Below are 23,320 nucleotides of genomic sequence, written 5' to 3'. Positions count from 1 at the left end.
CCACTGTTACCTCTCTCACCAAATCCTGTCTTCCACTGAGAATTAGATCTAAACTTGCTCCTTCACTTGTCAGTTCCTGGACCAATTGCTCCATAAAAATGTCATTTATTCCATCCAGGAACTTTATATCTCTAGCATGTACCGATGATACACTTACCCAGTCAATATTGGGGTAATTGAAGTCTCCCGTTATTACCGCACTACCAATTTGGTTAGCTTCCCTAATTTCTCTATCAGTCTCACCATCTTGACCAGGTGGACGGTAGTATACTCCTATCACTATAGTCTTCCCCGACACACAAGGCATTTCTACCCATAAAGATTCAATTGTGCATTTAGTCTCATGCAGGATGTTTATCCTGTTGGACTCTATGCCATCCCGGACATAAAGCGCCACACCGCATCCCGGGTGCTCTTCTCTGTCATTGCGATATAATTTGTACCCCGGTATAGCACTGTCCCATTGGTTGTCCTCCTTCCACCATGTCTCGGAGATGCCAATTAAGTCTATGTCATCATTCACTGCTATACATTCTAATTCTCCCATCTTACGTCTTAGACTTCTGGCATTAGCATACAAACATTTCAAAGTTTGTTTTTTTGTTTGTATTTTCATTCTGCTTTTTAATTGATAGGGATAAGCTGGAATTTTTTTAGCACAGCTGAGTTTTTAGTTACAGGCACTTGGACTACTTTTCTTATAATTGGAACCTCACTGTCGGGATGCCCTGATTCTAATGCATCATTAGTATCCTTTGAAGATACCTCTCTCCGAACCATGCGCTGCTGAGCGACTGTCAGCTTTCCCCTTTGTTCTAGTTTAAAAGCTGCTCTATCTCCTTTTTAAAAGTTAGCGCCAGCAGTCTGGTTCCACCCTGGTTAAGGTGGAGCCCATCCCTTTGGAAGAAACTCCCCCTTCCCCAAAAGATTCCTCAGTTCCTAACAAAACTGAATGCCTCTTCTTTGCACCATCGTCTCATCCATGCATTGAGACTCCGGAGCTCTGCCTGTCTCTGGTGACCTGTGCGTGGAAAAGGGAGCATTTCAGAGAATGCTACCCTGGAGGTTCTGGATTTAAGCTTTCTACCTAAGAATCTAAATTTGGCTTCCAGAACCTTCCTCCCACATGTTGGTGCCCACATGATCCATGACAGCCGGCTCCTCCCCAGCACTGTCTAAAATCCTATCTAGGTGACGAGTGAGCTCCACCACCTTCACACCAGGTAGGCATGTTACCAGGCGATCCTCACGCCCACCTGCCACCCAGCTGTCTACATTCCTAATAATCGAATCACCAACTATGACGGCCGACCTAACCCTTCCCTCCTGGGCAGTAGGCCTTGGGGAGATATCCTCGGTGCAAAAGGACAATGCATCAGGGAGGGTTATATATAAAAAAGTCTCTAAAGGCTTCCAGTTAACAATTTCAGCTGTCAGAAACATTGTTATGAAATGGAAGTTACATGGAGCTTTTGAAATTAAGGCAAGATCTGATAGAACAAAGAAAATCTTTTATAGAACTAGCTACAGGAAACATTTGGAAGCTATTATTTCTGCCAAACTAGGTGTTAAAAAGTCCTAACTAGATGGATGGCCAAACTTTTGCACATCTGTATTCACTGTTTTACTATCTTCAGTCTATTGAAATTAGCAAATAGTAATTATGCATTAAAAATTGCAGAAAGATGACATATTTAACTGTATCAACAACAACAAACATCCACTGAGTCTTAATATTCAATCAGATGCTTCAGCAGCAAATTACAGACCTATTTTTTTATATTTTGTAAATGCAAGACGTATGGCCTTTATATTAACATTCAGAATTTCCTGGATGGTATTTGTTGGCAAAGTGGACCCTTGGGCTGAGGGAGAGTTGGTGCTACCTGCATAGTGGAGCCTCACAAGTCCCCACCATCGGCAGGTGGAGTTGGCTACAGCAGAGGTCCAACTAGAGCTTTGCCAATACCAGCTGATGTTCCCTTTAGTTTGAGCTCTCGGATGCCGGGGCCAGCTGTTCTTTGGTGAGTGCCTCTGTGCTGATGGAGGATCGTAGGATTAATGGTGTTGCAGGCCAGTGCCATAGGGAAGCCAGGTTATCCCTGATCAAGGAGAGGTGACAGTCCATGGCACTTGGAGGACTCAGGTGAGTGATCCAGGCAGAAGTCTGAGGCAGGCTGAGAATGCACAATGACATAGTTCAGCCAAATGTCAAAAGGCAGGCAGAGAAACTCGGAGACGTGATTCAGGCGGGGGGTCATAGACAGGCGGAATTCAGCCAAAAGCGAGGCAAAGTCCAAGCTCAGGGGCAGGCGGAGAATCAGCAGTGTCAGGGTCCAGATCCAAGGTCAAGCCGGGCGTCCAATCCAAGAACTCAGAACAGGAGAACAAGGGATCAGCAGGAGATGCAAAAGTCAGATGAAGAAGAGAAAACCAATGGGGAAGACTGAAGACAGAGACTGACCAAGAAGGAGAAGCGCCAGGACGAACAGGACACATGAAGACTGCCACACAGGAACTAGGAACAGAAGACAGAGACAGGAAAGGGAATGCAGGAAGAACGAAGAGGCAATTAGCACTACTGGAGGGTAGTTGACCTATTGCCGAGGCAGGGACTTGAAGCAAGAGCCAGGTTTAAATAGGCACAGATGGTGATGTCATCAGTGAGTGCCGGGCTCCTGTTCTGCCACTGGCCCTTTAGGAAGGGCAGGATCAGGCGCACGCATGCTTAGGGGGGAGCCAGAAAACTATAGCATCAGACCCAAGGAGAGCACGGTGCACTCCATGGGAGGAGGGAGCGCACCAATGTGCTGAGTCTATGGCAGGTGGTCTTCCTCAGCGACAGGCAGTCAAGGCAGGGGCCCGAGCCTGGAGGTGAGTATGGCGGCTCAAATGCAACAGTATTAATACAACATGTACAACTGGTCGTCTGTTTTGTTCAAGGGTCCGTCGGGTTCAGGGCGCGCAGGTAAGAGGGCGCCTGGATGGAGTGCTGGGGTTTAAAGCCCCCGAAGTCGCCTCCCTATTGGAGCTTGGGCTTCCCTGTCCCTGGTTGACTGCTGCCGGGGGGGGGGGGGGGAGGCGGGGCGCATGTTAGGAGGAGACGCCGGGATCGAAGAGCCTCGTGGCCGGTGGGGGAGACGTCGGCGGTAAGTGTTTAAGTTTACTTGCCATATTGTGCGTCCCTTCGTGTAGCACTGGAGAGCACCCTTTGCGGCCACAGGGCAGCAGACACTACCGTATAAAACAACTATACTTCAGCTACAGTCTCCCTTCTGGGTCCTGACCCACCACACACCACAGGCTTCCTCATCACAGTCCTAGACCCTACTTTTAACTTCTCAGAACAGGATATTTCCATGCCCTCCACTTCAACCAACTACCTTAACCCATTTCCTTCAAGGATGCACACTTTCCACATCCCTATCATCAGTAACCACTGCAGAAACTGCTCTAAACCCAGCTCCTTTCTCACCATCCAACAGAAGAGGCTTATTCCCATTATGACATCTTCTCTCACGCCACTACTGGGCCTCTCTCTCTTTTCACTAACCCTGTTCTATGCCCAATCTCTTTCGAAGAAAACACACATCATCAATGATTACCTGCTTGACGCCAAACCAAACATATGCGCAATCACAGAAACGTGGCTGAAACCCACCGACATAGCTGTAATCAACCAACTTCCCATACACCTATACGACCTTTTCTCAATCCCTAGACCCAAAAAAAGAGGCGGCGGCCTACTTCTAGCAGCCAAGAAAGATCTAGGATTAACCCTTCACCTTTCAAACTCAGCTTCGAAACTCGAATTCTCCGTCTTCAATGCCAAACACCTCCAAATATGTCTAATCTACGCCCCCCCAGGGCTTCTAGACGCTGACCCTTCTCCTCTTATTGAACACATCCAAAACACATAAACACAGATGTCCCAGCCATAATTATGGAAGACTTCAACCTACACGTCGACGCCACCCCTCAATCCCCCAACTGCGAAACACTCCTCTTCTCTCTCAGCTACATGGGCTTCAGACATATCATCAATAGCCCCACTCACAAAGCAGGACATACCCTGGACTTAATCTTCCTAAATGAAAGTCTTACTATAGCCTCCAACCCATATGCCCACCAGTCCCTTGGTCCGACCACTGGATGATTACTATGGTCCTCAAGAACTCCAACCCCCCATCATATTCTTTCCCCAAAACATCAGTACAATTCAGGAAACCCTGCTCCTTGGACGACCTCAGTGCCAGCCTCCACAAAGAACTAGCCCACCTTGATCTCTCAGATGCAACCACAGCCACTACCTCCTGGTTCAACATTACCAATAAAGTAGCAGAGCAAACCTGCCCCTTAACCACGAAAGTACAACACAGCAATCTCGACAACAGAAAACCCTGGTTCACTCCAGAACTGAAAACTCTAAAACAAGATCTCAGAAGCAAAGAACATAGATGGCGGGAAAACCCTACCACAACGACCCTGACAGCCAAAAATCTCTAATGCACCGCTACAGGAATTCCATCCTCAAAACAAAGAGAGATTTCTTCGCCCAAAAAATCCATCACTTTCTCTTTGACTCTAGAGCTCTTTTCTCCTATGTTTCGGCTCTCACCAAACCATCTCCACCTACTATACCGGATGACCAAGCACTAAGCAAAGCTGCAGAACTTGCTACTTACTTCCAAAAAAAAATCACCACCCTAATAACCCCGCTTATCTCAACTAATCACCAGCCCCCCCCCCCCCTCACATACAACACATCGAGAATCGACATTCAAAGCTTTTGAACACACTTCCCCCTAGAGATTGAAAACATTCTCAAGAAGCTAAAAAAAACCCTCCTCTCACCCATCAGGCTCGATACCTTCAAACCTACTTATCTCCATCTCCAAAACCATTGCTAAGCCCATTGCTCAAATCATAAACTGCTCCCTATCACAAGGGATAGTACCAGACTCTCTAAAATTTGCCAGTCTCAAACCCCTATTTAAAAAACCAAATTTATCGGCAGCCGATCCTGCAAACTTCCACCTATAGCCAACTTACCATTCATAGCCAAACTCCTGGAAAAAATTGTCAACAAACAACTCACAGAATATCTCGACGAACACAGGATCCTCGCCCCATCGCAGTTTGGTTTCCGCAAAGCATTGAACACCGAATCCCTCTTAATCTCGCTAACAGACACCATCCTTCTGAACCTAGAAAACAGACAATTGTTCCTTCTCGCTCTCTTAGATCTTTCGGTGGCCTTTGACACAGTGAAACACTCAATTCTACTAGATCGTCTAGTAGAAATAGGCATCACCGGAGCTGTGCTCAGCTGGTTTAAATCATTCTTAAGCAACAGTTTCTTCAAAGTAAAAATCAACAACAAAGAATCCCACCCGGTCAGCTCCACACTGGGAGTCCCTCAAGGATCTTCTCTTTCACCAACTTTGTTCAACATCTACCTCCTCCCACTCTGTAACTTACTCACCAACCTTAATCTGACTCACTATATCTACGCAGATGACGTCCAAATACTCATCCCAATCACAGAGTCCCTCCCTAAGATCCTCAGCTTCTGGAACAGCTGCCTTCAGTCAATCAACCACCTGCTCTCCAGTCTTAACTTACTCCTAAACACCAACAAGACAGAGATCCTCATCATCGCTCAGGACGACGGCCACATCCTACCTTCCTCTCAATCAAGTCTCTCCCCCCAAGTAAGAGACCTGGGTGTCATCCTGGACAACCACCTAAACCTTAAAAAATTCATCAACAATACCACAAAGGAATGTTTCTTCAAATTACAGGTCCTAAAAAAATTGAGACCTCTTCTCCACTTTTAGGACTACCGCACGGTACTTCAATCCATCATCTTTTCTAAAATCGACTACTGCAACTCCCTCCTTCTCGGACTCCCAGCCAACCACATAAGACCCCTGCAGATGGTACAGAACTCGGCCGCCAGGATTCTGTCCAACACTAACAAAAGAGAGCACATTACTCCTATCCTCCGGAACCTCCTATCTATCAAATTCAGAATTCTATATAAAGTCCTAACAATTATCCACAAAGCCCTTCACAATCTCTCACCACTCGATCTAAGTATCCCACTTCAGCCCCACTCCTCCTCTAGACCAATTAGAAATTTCTACAAAGGTACACTCTATGCCCCCCAGCCAAGACATTGTTAAGGAAATGTGCTCTATCTACAGCTGGCCCCCCACAATAGAATGCTCTCCCCCCTGAACCTCCGCCAAGAACCTTGCCCACAGACCTTCAAAAAAAAAACTTAAAACGTGGTTATTCAGCCAATCCTTTCCCTAACCTGCAGATCGCTTCTCCTTCTATAAAATATGCTTTTGACAGCACTTCTTAATGGACTCCCTTCTTCGGTTAATTATCTTCTTGCTTGCCACTTTCTGTCATTATTAACAGTTAACCTTTCTAATTCTTAATTCTTAATGTTATTTCTCAATTTTTATGTTAAATTTTTTTATTGTATTGCAATTTTATTTTATTATTATTTAATCTCAAATTAATGTTTGCTGCGATTCTTGAACATTAAAGTTTCAGACTGTATGCACCCTTGGATCCCAGTTGCAAAACCCTTGTTCCATGTAATGCTATTATGCAACAACTGATTCAACGTAAACCGACGTGATATGTCTTTGCCACATGAATGCCGGTATAGAAAAATTCAAAATAAATAAATAAATAATGCTTAATTAAATTGATAGTGCTGCTGAGATTATGATTAAAAAATGTCAGTAATCTGCTGCTGATGCATCAGATTGAATATTATGGCACAATGGATGTTTGTTGTTATTGAGTTTGTTGGGTAAATTCATTTAAAGACTCTTTTTGTATACAAATGTTTTACTTTGGACCATATATAGTATGGGGCGGATTTTCAGAGCCCTGCTCGCGTAAATCCGCCCAAAACCGGGCGGATTTACGCGAGCAGGGCCCTGCGTGCCGGGAAGCCTATTTTACATAGGCCTCCCGGCGCGCGCAGAGCCCCGGGACTCGCGTAAGTCCCGGGGTTCTCGGAGGGGGGCGTTTCGGGGGCGTGTCGGCAGTGTTTTGGGGGGGGTACGGGGCGTGGCTACGGCCCGGGGGCGTGGCCGCGCCCTCCGTACCCGCCCCCAGGTCGCGGCCCGGCGCGCAGGAGGCCCGCTGGCGCGCGGGGATTTACGTCTCCCTCCGGGAGGCGTAAATCCCCCGACAAAGGTAAGGGGGGGGTTTAGACAGGGCCGGGCGGGTGGGTTAGGTAGGGGAAGGGAGGGGAAGGTGAGGGGAGGGCAAAGGAAAGTTCCCTCCGAGGCCGCTCCGATTTCGGAGCGGCCTTGGAGGGAACGGGGTAGGCAGCGCGGCTCGGCGCGCGCCGGCTATACAAAATCAATAGCCATGCGCGCGCCGATCCAGGGATTTTAGTGGATACGCGCGGCTCCGCGCGTATCTACTAAAATCAGGCGTACTTTTGCTTGAGTCTGATGCGCAAGCAAAAGTAGGCCTATTCGCGCTTTTTGAAAATCTACCCCTATATGTAGCTTGTGTCAGCTTCTTTTGTTTAGAGATTCATTGAAACATACAGTTTGACCAGGAGTGCCTAAACCTTTGCACACAACTATATGTTCATATCAGTCTACCAGAGAAGGATTTGTAAACCTAAGTGAGAGAACTTACTGAATTGTGAATAAAAATATTAATAATGAGAGCTGTTTTCAGATTGGAAGCAAGAAGGATTGAAATGTGATGAAATGTGACAATCTGTATTGTATTTGTTGCGGTCCTGGCCGCGAGCACCGCAGCCAGGCCCTTATGTCTTGATTCCTGGACCTGCTCCTGCCTTTGGAGCCCTGGCCTGCGGCCTGTTTGGCGGCGTCCCCGCTGGGGCAGCGCCACCGGGAAGGTTCCAGTGGACGCCCTGTCCCTAGGCGCGCGCGCCACTTGGGCACCTTTGTAGCCCGTTTCCCGCCAGTACAGACTCCCCCCAAATCCTGACGTCAGACGCCACGGCCTTGATAAGCTGGCCGCGGCCATCCAGCCCTTGCCTTGCAACGGGTTAGCATCCTGGTTTCCTGTTGCGTTGCGCCCCGGAGTGACCCGCTTGGCTATGTCGCTCCGTTCCTGCTTCAGTTCCTGCCTGGTTCCAGTACCCGAGTCCTGTTACAGTTCCTGCCTGGTTCTAGAACCCGTACCCAGTTACAGTATCACTGCTGTCCTAGTCTGGTTCTAGTTACCTGTCCTGATCCACAACCCGCCTAAGTCCCAGCGGCTGGGCCCCTACGGGCTCCTCCCATGGGAGCACCAGCTTCCAGGGTGAAGAGCATCTACGTCCCGCCTGAACATCTGCCTCCCGGCCCGCTGTTCATCAGAGACATTGTCCATCTCTTCCTAGTCTCCAGCAGGTCGGCCCAAGGGTCCACTAAACTGAGACTCCGACAACAGTATTGATCATTATGTATTAGTTCATGTATAATACTTTTATTGTTTTCTTTTGTATTTTATTAATTTGTTTTCTTTTTATTTTATAGGTTTTAATTTTAATTTTTTAATATTATGAATGTTACTTTTTAAACTGTTGTGATCTTGATATGGAAGGATGGTATATAAAATGTTTAATTAATTAATTAAATAAATAAATAAATAAACTAAAAGCTTGAGCAGTTTGTAAGGGTCATGATCCTTCTTGTGATCTAAAAATGTTCTACCAGAATAGGTTTGTGTTATTTGTTGACATACTTTTCCTACCTGTTTTAAAAAAAGTAAAGTAAAACTTATGTATAATCATGATTTATGCGTGTAACATGAGAGTCTTAAGGAATTTACCAGTTTTACCAATTAGTCTACCAGTTCGTCCAGTCCCTCTGCAAATCATCGAGACCCTCCTGGTTCTTTATCCTGAACTCCCCCTAGTTCACCCAGACCTCCCACCCAGCCAATAGTATACAATAAACATGTTTAAATCACTTACGCCAGATAATTAGGTTTAAAAATATGCATGTCTTAAAATAGCAACTTACATGTGTAACTGTTGTCTGTGCCCCGAAACATCCCAAGACACCCCTCCTTTCTTACACACGTATACGTGCCCATGAAAGTAAACATACATGCATATTTTCTACATTTATAAAATATGGAATACGCCTGTAGAGGTTACTTACGCTTGTCTATGCTCCTTTTTATATACATAAACTTTTGAAAAATTCACCTGAAATTGTACAGATCTTGTGAATATGTGTGTAAGATAATACATGTATAATACATATTTTTTTCCTCGTTTCTAATCCAGGCACTGCTGTCAAATTTACCTCCTCAGTTAGAAGAGACTGATTTTGATCACGCATCTTCAGAGCCTGATAATACCTCATTCAGTTTATCCTCATTATCGGAGAAAAATGCCTTGGACAGTTTGTGATATTAAAAACTAAACAATATTAGTGTGCAACTCTGTACCTGTACAACAGGAGTGCATTTCAAGAACACTGTATTTTATTACCCTGTATTCTTCAGGATCATTTAAAATAATTCAAAAGTGGCAGAAGAGAAAAAATTGTACTATAAAGACTGGATTGCACAGTGACGACAAACATGGGTTTTGTGGTTTTTAGCAACTACTGAACTGCAACACGAGAACAGTTAACTTAGTTATTAGCAGTTTACATGGTATGAAAACGTCTACCTTCCAGAAGGCTTCTTGCTTCATAGAAAAAAATTTGTACATTAATTTTCATCAGGGTTCTACTACAAAAACTGGCAACCATCTGGATGTGTTACATCTCAGTTTTATCCATCTTAAAGCAGCAGTCCATGTTAGCTGAAAAAAACGTTATTCTCAGCTGCTCTCCTTAGAATGGATCACACTATCTCATAGTCTTGTGAAATATAAGCTAATATAATTAAGGAAATGGTTCTAAAACATCAAGGAAGGATTCCACTGAATGGGTATTAAGCCCATTTAAGGAAGATGGGATTTTAGGAATAACCTGAGTGGGGAACTTGCAGATTTGAGTAGGTGGTGCTTTAAAGGGTATAGGGCTGGGCCTACCCAGTGGCCTGACAACAATGGTCAGGGCTCCTATCTGGCCCTGCTGGTATCAGGAACATTGTGAAAGTTATTTTCTCTAGCTCCAGGAGGATGGATAGTGACCTGCAAACTAATAGCACTAAGGGGTTTCCAGCATGTCGGCAGTGGGGAAATTTGACTGTTTGACTTTATGCTTAATGGGGGGGGGGGGGGGGGGGGGGAAGAGCCACAAGGAAAAAAATCTTTCTGTCCTTCCTTGCCCCTCCACCAGAAAAAGAAGTCCCTATGGTGCTAGGAATTAACAGAGAACGTCTCATAATAACTGAATAAAATTTTCATCTTCCATGGATTGCTGCTTTAAGGTAAGCTTGATCCGTCCTGAATACTGAGATTTCTATTTTCTTGCTCACTTTGATGAATGAGTTGAAAATGTTTTGTTTTGGGGTTTTTTCTCTCTAGAAGTTGTCATGGAGTTTAGGTCAAATGCAATGTAAAGGTTTACAAAGTATATGTCTGATTTTCCACGGGAGAGGTGTAAGCAAGTAATTGCCAGAAAATATATTTTTATATACCAGTTTTCGGATGAGAAAGTATTTTGACTCTCCTCATTATTTCTGTTGATTTTCCAAATTTGAACCCATGCGCTTATCCTTTGAGTGTTCTCAAGCAGATATGAAGTGACCGAACCCTCAGGTGAAGGGATTAATCCTACATCAGTTCACTGATAGAGCTACCAGAGAGAGAACAGCAAATGTCTTTAAGTGCAACTTGTTAACACCATTATCACTGTGGAAGGCTAAGGAAATAGTTTTGTTATTGGAAATAAATTATTAATGTACAGAAGCAAACAATAACTGTTTTGAAAACATTTGTACTGGAAGCTCATTTACTAGTAAAAAAAGAAAAAAAGTGTTTCTAGGGTTTGCATGGCAGCGATTGGATTGTGATGCCAGGTTACAAAAAAATGCATTATACAGATGTATGCTTCTGGGGTTTTTTTCCCTTAAGATTCAAAGTAATGTTTAAAATCTTTCACATTTTATGCAGCCTAGTAATGGCTTGCGCAAGTAGATTTTATGCATCAGTGAGATTGGGTTCTTGGCACATTTTTAGTAAGTGTGAAGCACACCAAAACTGGGTAAGCTTCTCTTTGCCTATGGGCATATAGGTGTGGCACCCCCTAATAATGGATGCTGGACATCTGACCAGCCAACTTAAGAGGGTACGTCCAGCCTCTTTCAGGAGAGCTTACTTTAAGGAAATAAAACCCCATCAAGGACGATACTGGGACGGGACAGTTCTGGTCAGTTTAGTACTTACTGTATTCTTGATTTAATATATAATCCCCATAGAAATACTGCATAATATTTACACATACTACCTCTGAAATATAACACACCTGCTTAAAGCCACATCAAACTGTAATGTGAACTTTTGTAGTTTTTTTTTAAAACTTTTTTATAGGCAATAAATGATTTTCAACCGACATTTTTCTTCCATTCTGTGCTCATTTTCTGACATTTTGTCTCCCCCAGTCGTTATTTTTCTTTTTGCCCTGTTATCTCTTTCTTTTCTAAAATATAAATTTGATAGGATTGGTTGTGCTGTGCCGAGAGGAGGTTTGAGAGCTTCTGAAACAGCTTCCATTGGATCCAGCTTCCCCTGTGGGGGTCCATAATATTGCAATAGATAGCCAGCGAGAAACAGAACCAATGTTGGACCGCATGGTCTCACAAAGAGGTGACAGAATTGATGGTGCTGGTACTGGCCGCACACACATTTCACGCTGGATAGTAAAGCAAATAAATGTCTCCAGTTGAAACGTGAAATTCATTCTCTTGTAAAACTTGCACAATAAATCATCATGCATGGGGAATCAGACATTATTGACATAGTTTGACTTTTGCATTTGAGCTGCTTGCACAGCTTTGCCCTGGGGCACAGGAGGCTGTGTGATGAATTTTTTTAAGCTGTACTGGGTCGGATAAAAAAAACAAAACAACTTATTGCAGGCCAGGTGAAGGGGCCAGAGGGCAAAAAAAGAAATCAAAGGAAACAGCCTTTGTTATGCATACAGAGCTCTCTAGACCTTTAAATAACTTGTTGAAGAGTATATATCTAGTGCTAAAAGAGGATTTGAAGCAGAATTTCCAAATAATAGAGCTTTGTGCTCCTAACCATTGCTTTGCACTTCCATCTCCAAAGAGAATAGTGAAAAATAAAATGCTACAGAGTTGCAGCTGTTGATGGGGAGGGTGGTATGGAATAGTTTTAGTGCTTCAGCAACATGGCGGTAGGCTTCTTCCTATCTGTGATCACTGCCTTTATGAGCAAAAATCTTATCTTCATGTGCATTTTCTCTTATTTCTGTAGCTCGCCCACAAATTAATGTATACTTGAACTACTATAGATACCTCACATGCAGAACAACTGCCTAACATGGGCTCATGGCAAAGTAGAAAATACCTGTGTAGCTGGTGGGTTTTTTCTCATAATTAGATTTTTAGGCATTTGAGTCCTTATATTTTCAAGGGCGAAAAAAGGAGAAATCAGCAAGGTTTCTTTATAGCCCACACCCTACTAACAAGAGTAAATTGCAGAGGAGGAGTGGTACTATAAATCATGAGCAAGCTAATTTACCACTGAAAATAGGACACATCAGCACTTTGGTTACATTGTTCATTGTTTTGTAAGGAAACGGACTGAGGTTATTGTAGAACACCAGTGAATAAAAGGGCAATGCTGGGCTAGTGGCAACTGACTTAAACAAGTTTTAGAGAGAGGTGTGGTTTTATTGCCATTTGGGATCTCATACATTAGCAGGTAGCTGCTGGTGCTCTCTGCTTATTCCTGCTGTCCTTGAAGTTCCTCCTTACTATATTATAATTTTTAAAAAATGCAGCAAGAATTCTGACTTTGGTTTTGACAATAAACCTTTAAACAGGGACCAGTTTTTAAATGAAGGGTCAGGATTCTTAACAAATATGTCAGTTTTATAATTTGGTTCTGTTACTGGGTGCATACCATTGTTCAACTGAGAAACACTTAACTATTTTTAGTAGGTTGGTTGTTTGGAGTGGGGGAGGGTAGAGAGTGGAGGGGAAAGGTTTGACCTGCCGGTTTCCTCCTGCTCCTGTGGTGCTGAATGAAAACCAGTTTCTACTGGACTGTGCCTCCATGAGCCTTCATTCTCACTTACCATGTTCTCCCCCCCCCCCCCCCCCCCCCCCCCCCCCCCCAGATTTCCCCACCCTCAAGCCCCTTCCCCCACTCATTTCACCAGTAGTCCTCAGCCAGTTGCCAGAGACCATGGCTCCCTCTGGAACCCAGTTTGCATGCCTCTTTAAATCTGGCCACTAGGTGTCCCCGCCACACCTCCAGCCCCGTTTGAGCTGAGGAGTAGATTCTGTGCTTGGGAACCAAAACCACGTCAACTGATAGGTCAGTGGCAGTGCTGCACTATCAGGCTGGTGTCAGTTTTTCTTCTTTTCTGAGAGGAAAGGCTTTTTTTTTTTTTCTTATAATAAGAAATGCCGCAGGACCATTTTGCCATCTTTTGTTTCAACAAATTAGTTTCTTTCCCTCATTCCTTGCGATATGATGGGCTGTATGGCAGCGGGAGTTTGTGAAAAAGCAAGCACATGTGCTGCCTACCCCAACCACAAGCTAAATATTTAAGAACAGGAAGAGTCAAACTTCAGTCTGGAATAGATGGAGGAGGGCTACTGCTTTTTAATTGTCTTTTCCTAAATTCCAGTCCTAGAAATAAAATGGTAGAGAGCATATTTTACAAATGTAATGGTTTGGGTGTGTCTTACCATGAGTTATACTTTGGTAGTCACCAGTAGATTTTCATTTGATTCTATTTTCTGCATACAATCTATGGCAATTTTCACGGTCATGCTGCTAATAACCCCTGTATTGGATCTAAAAGCAATACTTATACGATATAAGATATTTTTTGTATTAATATAACTGACTTATTTTGTATCCTATGAAATATATGCCTTCTGAGTAAATGAAATGTACGTTTTGATAATACCGTAGTCTGCTGCCATTGCGGTATAAAAGCTGCTACATGTCACATTAAGTTCCTCACGTTTGTCTTGGCCCATCTCATTAATTACCATTGCTAAGTACCTGTTGCAGCTTAATATTTCTTCTGTTGAGGCGATTTTGCTTCAGTTTTCACGAGGTAATTTTAATGCATATAATTTAAATGTTACACTGTATAGGATGGCATGTCGTTTTTCTTTGTATACAGCAATGTGTAATATAAGTAGTGCTTCTCAACTACTTTGATGTCCTGTATATACCTGTTTGGCAGGTTTTGTAAATTTATTGTCCATAAATGAGTTTTTCTCTGAAATCAATATTTATATTGCATTTTTTGTCCATACTTAAAGACTGCAGTCTGATCCATTGTGATCAGATCCTTTTTATTATTCATTATTTCTGTGCTTTAAGGTGTTAACATTCTGGCACAATAGGAGAGTGGTGCCAATGTCATTGGTTCAACCAGTCCATAATGAAAATTAGTGACCGGATTTACTTTAGAGACCTACCCAGCTGCTTTATATAAAACACTGTTTGCCTTACTTTTCTGATTTCTTCAATTGCTATTGTTTCTTCTTTACTGATACTAAAAGTTTGGGGGATATTTAACTCATAGCAAATATGATCAAATGTATTTGATTATCTTTAAATTTTAAAATAGCCTGTTCAGTATTTGTTTTTCTCTTTTGCTTTGTATGTGGTATGTCTCTATTCCCCCTGTCAGTTAAACGTTTGCATTGCATCATCCTGTTTCATTTATTATGCTACATGGTCCAAGTAGAAAACAAGATTTTAGCATAAAGGATGACACATAACCAAGACAACTTGTATTAGCATAACAAAATGTTAACACTAGAGCGGAGAGAATGATGGTATAGTAGAATTTTATGTTATAGGTAACAAATAATAGAGAGAATATAACCAAGACTTCTTTTTTTAGGTGTTTATAATTCTTACAGTTTGTATTTATAGAAAACTCTAAATTAGATTTTTATAGGATACATAAATGTTTTTGAGGTGTTTTTTTTCCACCGTCCTATCCAGTCTTTCTTCCCTTCCCCCCTGCCGGCCATCCTCAACTCTTCCTACTGCTCCAGAACCATAAGAAGCAGCTGTGCCTCAAATCCAGTGGGAGCAGGAGGAAAAGAGAGTGAAGGTCTATTGACCTGTATGAACTTGCGCAGCTGAGTAGCCGACAGCATGAAATAGTCATGAAGATGAAGCAGCAGGTCTGAGGAAAGGCAGAGGGTTTGTTGCAAGGGTGAGCTCTTTTCCAGTGTTCATCAAATAAACACCAATTTCATTTTGTTTTTTGGGGGTTTTTTGCACTGGGTGCGTATTATCAATGTTGAACAGTTATAAACCAAAGCACTGAATAATAAGCTAGGGCACTATTACAACTGATATGCTCTACATTATTTTCCCTTGGATCTGGAATCTCTGATTTACAATTTGATAAACTCATAATTTGAAAATTAGTGAATGGGACTTCCGGAGATGTGTTCTGAGCGGTTGTTTGTTGAATGAGCCCCCCGGAGATCAGCGAGCATCACACACATTTTTCAGTCATTGAGCACACATCTTCATATTTTTTAATTCATGGCACTCAGGTCTCTTTTAATACACAATTATGACTTTAAAATACCATTGGATATTTCAACAAGACTCCAAAGTGTGGGAATGGAGAAGGCTGCTCCCGTTGAAGACAAACTGGCATCAGAAGTTGGCCTACCTAATGATGGGATTTCAGATTTACTTCTTCGGGAGATCACCAAGGCTGTCTCAATGGCAGTTAGGGAGGGGCTCTCCTAGTTGCAGTCAACTCTGGATGACTTAAATGAGAAATTCACAGCTAACCATACTGTTCTTATCGAATTGGAGCAAAACGTCGAGCAGCATGATCTGGGTGGAAGTGTGGATAGGGAGTGAGTGTGAATATGTGTGTGTATGCAGTGACTGTGCAGGGGTATATTATCCTGTTAAAAGGAAAAAAATGGTATCATAATTTTGCAGGAAGAAAGTGAATATTGTGTTCCTTCAGGAAACACATTTAGATGAGGTTGAACACAAATTCAAATGTGAATGGGTTGGCCAATGTTTTTATTCTTCTTTTTCTTCCAGACAAAGGGGGGCGGGAGGTTGGCTATTTTAATTAATAAAAAAAAAATCATTCAATTTAGAACACAAATTTTCTGATCAGGAGGGCAGGTATATTTTTATAAATTCTCTATATGGGAGGAAGATTGCGTTGCTTAATTTTTATGATCTTAATGTTTATTCACATTCCTTTTTCTCTAATTTAGTGGGTAAACTTGTCTCATGAAAGAATAACCTTCCCAGAACAGGGAAGATTTTAACATCACAGAAAACCCATTGTTGGATTGTAAAACTCCTAAGACACCCCAGAAAAACCAAGCTAATACCGGATTGGTTTTCTATTGCAGGAATTACATATTTTTGACTCCTGGTGTACCTCTCATGTAGATGATTGTGAATTTTCTTTCTTCTCTCAGGTTCACAATGGGCCGGGTTTTAAAAAGGTTACTCGCGTCGGGCCTATTTTCAAAAGGCCCGGCGACGCGCGTAAAGCCCCAGGATGTGTGTAAGTCCTGGGGCTTTACAAAAGGGGCGGTCTGGGGGCGAGTGCGGGGCCAGAGGCCTCCAACAGAGCGGCCATTACTTCCTTTAATTCTTCTCTGGAGGTGGGCCCAATGTTTTTTGAAATGCAGCAAAAGCAGTTTTAGGGGACACATTGCCTTTTATCAGGCTGGTAAGTATAAAAAGGCCAGGTAAAAGATTTATGATCTCACGCAAAAGCTTCACTGAGGAGACTGCATGTATGCACTATATCTCCCCAGGTAAAAGAACAAGCACAAGAGAATTAAATGCCCTGTATATTCTTCAGGCACAACAAAACTTGATTTATTATAAATACTGTTTTTATCAATGGCATAATAAATCTGAAAAGTTGATGGCCAAATTGGTAAGGGATGTTAAACCTAGGTCTTTTATCAGTAAAATTTTTAATAAGGATAATTTATGTAAAACAACCTCTTCTATTACAACTTTCTTTGATTTTTATCAGTCTCTCTATTTGACTGGTGGATGCTCTGAAAAAGTCCAAACTGATTTTTTTCATAATTTACATCTACCCCAATTGAGTGGCGAACAACAGTCCACTCTAGATAGGCGTATCCAACCAATGGAAATTAAAAGAGCTATTATGCAATTATGGTCCAGATAGACTGGGCCTAAAATTTTATAAGATTTTAGGTGATTCCCTTCTCATTCCAAATTTTTCAAGAGGAGCAAATATACGGGTCCTTTACCAAAGGACACAATTTTGCATACAGATGCAAATAAATAATCTTACCAGACCAGATAATTTTAGATTTTAACACCTTTTCCAAACAGTCACAAATTTGTTGCCAATAAGATTGCAATGTAATACATCCTGTAAACATATGACGAAAAATCACCAGGTTGATTACAGCATTTTAAACATAGATCATTTTCCCATAGATGCAGTTTAACTACCAGTGCTCGAGTAAGGATAAATCTGGTGAACAACCTTAAATTGAATTTCTCTCATATTGATAGCAGGTAGAAATGTATAAATAAATGAAAAAGCTTGTGAAATATTTGATGCATCCAATACAAGCCCCAAATTGGTACTCCATCAGAGAACTAACTTATCTAGGGCAGAAATAGAGAAATGCTTTTTGAGCATGGATATCCAAATTGATATTCTATTGAATTTGGGAGGAATATAAAAAAATGTGTCATCTTGATCTAAGAAAAAAGTTACATCCAAAGTCCTTCTTTCCACATGCAAACAATAATGCCTTGCTTGTAGGTAAGCAAAAAAAAAAAAAATGATTTACAGGGAGAGACCATTGGTCTCCCAGCATCCTGTTTCCAATCCAGGTTACAAGTACCTGGCAAGTACCCAAAAACTAAGTATATCCCATGCTACTGATGCTAGTAATAGCAGTGGCTATTTTCAAGTCAACCTGATTAATAGCAGGTAATGGACTTCTCCAAGAACTTATCCAAACCTTTTTTAAACTCAGCTATACTAACTGCACTAACCATATCCTCTGGCAACAAATTCCAGAGTTTAATTGTGCACTGAGTGAAAAAAAGCTTTCTCCGATTAGTTTTAAATGTGCCACATGCTAACTTCATGGAGTGCCTCCTAGTCCTTCTATTATCTGAAAGAGTAAATAACCGATTCACATTTGCCCATTCTAGACCTCTCATGATTTTAAACACCTTTATTATATCCCCCTCAGCCGTCTCTTCTCCAAGCTGAACGGCCCTAACCTGAGGCACTCCACTGCCTACCCCCTTCCACTGAGAAAATTGCCATTTAATCCTACTCTTTGTTTCCTGTATTTTAACCAGTTTGTAACCCACGAAATGACATCACCATCTATCCTATTTTTACTTTTCTTAGAAGCCTCTCATGAGGAACTTTGTCAAATGCCTTCTGAAAATCCAAATACCCTACATCTACTGGTTCACCTTTATCTACATGTTTGTTAACCCCTTCAGAAAAGTGAAGCAGATTTGTGAGGCAAGACTTGCCTTTGTAAAGCAATGCTGACTTTGTTTATTTTATTTATTTATTTAAATGATTTTATATACCGACAACCGTTTGCACATCGTGTCGGTTTACAAGTAACTTACAACCAATAGATATATAGGCATTGCCTTTACAAAGAACAGTATGCAAAATAAAACGCAGTAACAGAGCAAATAACTAGATAAATTAGGGAGGGAGGGATGGGGGTTAGGGCATGACAAAGGAGGGGGCAGGGGGAGGGGGAAACAAAGACACGTAGGGATAAGATATGTACAGGGTTTAGAGGAACAAAAATTTATATGTACACTGGTTATATACAGAGTTGTATAAGCGTGAAAAACAGCAGTCGTTGAAGAGAGGTTATATGTGAGGTTGTACAAAATAAAATTCTTTATATACAAAAGGTTAAGAGAGACATTTGTAGTTCCTTAGAGGGATTAGAGGGGGTAGGTGTTAGAAGTAGGTCCTGAGAGGGGGGTGTTGGTAAGTGATGATGGTAGGGTTAGAGTGTTAGTAAGTGATGATGATTGGGGGTATGCTTGGAGGAAGAGCCAGGTTTTGAGTTTCTTTTTGAAAGTGGGTGTGGAGGTTTCGGTGCGTAGGTCAAGAGGCATAGAATTCCAAAGGGTGGGGCCTGCGAGGGAAAGGGCTCTATTGGTGGTGGAGATGAGTCTCGTAGATTTTATGGAAGGAGAGATGAGAGTTCCACAGAGTGAGGCACGGGTAGGTCTTGTGGAGGTACGAGGGAGGAACGGTGAGTTTAGCCAGTTGTAATGTTCATTAGTGATACTTTTGTGAATGAGGGTAAGGGTCTTGTAGATAATTCGTGAGTGGATGGGGAGCCAGTGGAGATCAATGAGGGTGGGAGTGATGTGGTCTTTCTTATTAACAGTGAGGATGCGTGCAGTAGCGTTTTGAAGGAGTTGTAAAGGTTTGATGTGGGTAGCAGGGAGTCCAAGTAGGAGGGCGTTACAGTAATCAATCTTCGAAAATATTATAGATTGGAGTACTGTACGGAAATCAGAGAAATAGAGAAGGGGTTTGAGTTTTTTGAGGGTTTGTAATTTGAAATAGCAACTGCTAAGGATAGATTTGATATATGGTTTGAAGGTGAGTTGGTTATCAAGTATGACACCCAGGTTTCTTGTGTCAGAGGGAAAATTGGAGGAATGGAGGGTGGAGGGAATGGGTATTGACGCATGTCTTTCTAAATGTTCTTTGATTTTGATCTTTAGAACACTTTCCACTATTTTTCCTGGCACTGAAGTAAGGCTAACCGGTCTATAGTTTTCCGGATTGCCCCTGGAGCCCTTTTGAAATATTGGGGTTACATTAGCCACCCTCCAGTCTTCAGGTACAATGGATGATTTTAATGGTAGGTTACCAATTTTTACTAATAGATCTGAAACTTCATTTTTTAGTTTCTTCAGAACCCTGGGATGTATACCATCTAGTCCAGGTGATTTACTATACTTCAGTTTGTCAATCAGGCTTACCATATCTTGTAGGTTCACCATGATTTAGTTCAGTCCATCTGAATCATTACCCATGAAAACCTTCTCCGGAATGGGTTTCTCCCCAACATCTTTTTCAGTAAACACCGAAGCAAAGAAATTGTTTAATCTTTCCACTATGGCCTTATCTTCTCTAAGTGCTTCTTTAACCCCTCGATCATCTAACGGTCCAACTGACTCTCTTGCAGGCTTTCTGCTTCGGATATATTTTTCTCATTTTATCAGTTTTCTTTTTGAAAGTTTAGCACTAGAGCTGTGGATTTGCTTTCTGTCTCCCTTCCAGTCATTAATTCAAATTTAATCATATTATGATCACTATTGCCTACACAAAATCTGCTTGATTACCTTCTGCATTTTTGGGGGTCTGCCTGAAGGCTAACGCAGAGTTCATCGCAGTGCATTTGGCACTTATCACCACCATGTAGAAGGTAAACCCATCTCTGTACAGCCTTTAGTTGTTTGTTTCTTGCTTGGCTTGCTTCCATTGAAACTTGCCATCAAAACTGTTGCTGTGTCTTGGGACCTCAGTGTGAAATTGACCCAGCTGATGAAAGCTCCTTCTGAGCTATTAGACTTCTGTGAGCTGAAGTACCCAAGCTGGAAGGTCATATTTTTGGTGGCAGCCATTTTGGCACACAAAGTCAATGAGCTCTAGGCCCTACTGACTTATCCACCTATTACTAAGTATAATCCCTTGTCAGGGCACATAAAATGACAGAGGATCTAATGGCTGTTTAGGAACTGAGCACCAGCCACTTTGGATTCAGAAATCAAAAAATGCTGAAGCAGATGGTATAGTGAATCTGGCCCAGAGGCAAGGGCTGAATTTCTCATGTTGGAGGGGGGAAATGCAATATCCAAAACATTTCTTTCCCCTCTGTGACCCATCTTCTTCCTTTGACTGAAAGGTAACATTCACTACTCCACACCTCAGGATTAAGAATAGTCTCTGTCAAAAAGTATCTTCAGCAATAGAACTTTTATTTTGTACTCTGGAATTTCCAGTCAAAAGAAAACAAAATATTAAAAGTATCCTAGACAAATGGGGGTCACAGTTTCCATACAGCAGGGCATTAGCAGCATAATAGAAAAGTAATTTCAGTCTTCAACCTCTTTCCCTCCCATAAACTAAATCATCTGTTTCTATTTCTCCTTCTCTACCATAGGGGCATGGCTTAGAATTCTTCAGCTAAGATAATATTCAATTTTCAGTCCTTTATGAAGATTTTTTCTCAGAGTGGATCTGATTCCAGCACCAGAGTGATCCAGACAGCACTGCCCAGGAGTCTAGAACAGGTCCTCTGACAGCATGACCTGCTGGAATTCTGCCAGATTGATTGCAGATTGTGCAAGAGAGATTTCCCTTCCAATGCTCCTGACTCTCACTTTTTTACAAAAAAAAAAAAGTTCAGAAACTCAATGTGCTCAAGCTCATATTGAGCCAAGGCATACTCCCCCCTAGAGGTTCTCTCTCACATTTTTACTTAAAAGTGGCAGACACGAACCATACTAATACTCTGCTTGGTAAGAACTAACCACCCTTGTACTAAAGGTAGAGGTTAAGTGACCAGATGTAAAATTACTTATTGGCCAAATTGTTAGGGCCGAGTACTTGATTTTCAGCCTAGGTCACATAGGTTTTTTAATTACAGGTTTTGTTATGTGCACACTTCCTAAGTTCCAGCCTAAAGTAATGTCTGACTTCCACCTTAACCAGTCCATCGTCCCTTCAAACACTCTCCTCCAGGCCACATATCCACAAAGTTGAACAAGTATTACACAGTTTGAATTGCAAGAGAGCTTTGTTCTTGTGGAGCAAACTGAAGCACTTAGAAAGGTCTCCCAGCTTTTGGTTTCTTTTGATTCCAACAAACCTGAACTGCAGTTGTCAAGCAAACCTTTTATATTTGGCTAACAGATTACATCTCCTTCCATTAAGCTCAGGTGGACCTTAATCTGGGGCAGTATGTCAAGACTCAGAGTGCCAGTGCCATGGCAGCATTAGTAGAACACCTAAGATTGGCCTCCATGGAGGTCCCATGACATGGGAGTTCCCTCTACATATTCACATCTTATTAATGCTTGGACTCTAAAGAAGTGCTGAAAATTATAATGATAAATGAATTGGACAGATGGACAGACTGGATGGGCCATATGTTTTTTTCCCGCCAACATGTTTCTATGCACAAAGACTCCCGAAGTGACAGTAGGTTTGGCCAGCCTATCCTGAAGAGTGTCTTTTGAGGTGGAGAATCCAACTCATCCCTCCTAAGGCCCATTTATTTTGGGTCCAGATTGCCCCCATTTAAATAAAAAAAAAAAAAAGAAAATGACTTGTTGCCACAAAAATGTTTTTGCTCATTGGCATTGTTCTTGGTTATCTACCTGTTTTCCTTGTTCGTGGTAGTCTGTAGCTAGGGATTCCCCATATATGAGGAGTTACTGTGCTGCTTGTCCTCGTAGAAAGCAGAATTGCTGACCTGTAACAGATGTTCTCAGAGGACAGCAGCATCTAAGTCTTTAGAAAATCTTCTCATCTCCCCTTGGAGTTTGTACTCCAGGCCCTTTTAGCTATTATACAGACCGAAAAAGGCCCCACGTGATGCAGGTCAGGCCACATATGCTCAACTGAGCAAACTCAAAGCTTCTAGCATTGAAGTAATCTTCTCACATTGGGCTCCATTGGATGACATGCAGCACACATGAGGGATCACATCCTGCTGTCCTCAGAGAACACCTATTAAAGGTAAGCAACTCTGCTTTCTTAGAAGTCAGTCAGCAATGTGCAAAATCTTTACTAGCTTGGAGATAATTTCCAAAAGCAGGGGCCCTGCTGGTTGTTCTGGTTCAAGTCAATCTTGAATGTTTCTGGCAGGTTGTCCATTGCTGAACTTCATTTGTATGATGAAGGTTCCCAGCTGGTCTCCATGATGTATAAGAGCAGGTTCCACAAAATCCCCAAGCCACCTAAATGGGCAAGGATCTGATGTCATGTAGCCTGCAACATCTGAGTTTAAGGGTGCATAGATGTTTGCACTGGCTGTGGGGATATTTGCAGATTTACTCGTAACATGCAGCCAGTGGTGATATTAAAAACAAAAACCAAGTTAGGGCTTCTATCTTCAACTGCAGTTG

The 23,320-nt window shown here is 42.2% G+C and overlaps 1 protein-coding gene across 2 annotated transcripts in view; it reads left to right on the top strand.

Moving 5' to 3' along the window:
- HDX (highly divergent homeobox) overlaps window positions 1–11,513 on the top strand; it is a 200,913-nt gene extending 189,400 nt beyond the window's left edge. For both annotated transcript variants that reach the window (XM_029606566.1, XM_029606567.1), the window contains exon 12: window positions 9,293–11,513. In XM_029606566.1, the coding sequence (XP_029462426.1) occupies window positions 9,293–9,418 (126 nt within the window). In that variant the 3' untranslated portion in view covers window positions 9,419–11,513. The remainder of the gene's footprint in view (window positions 1–9,292) is intronic.
- Window positions 11,514–23,320: the final 11,807 nt, after the last annotated feature.

Source organism: Rhinatrema bivittatum, chromosome 6 (genome assembly GCF_901001135.1).
Source record: "Rhinatrema bivittatum chromosome 6, aRhiBiv1.1, whole genome shotgun sequence".
Classification (NCBI taxonomy): Eukaryota; Metazoa; Chordata; class Amphibia; order Gymnophiona; family Rhinatrematidae; genus Rhinatrema; species Rhinatrema bivittatum.
The sequence above is the reverse complement of the archived record's forward strand: the minus strand, read 5'-3'. Positions and strand labels throughout refer to the sequence as shown.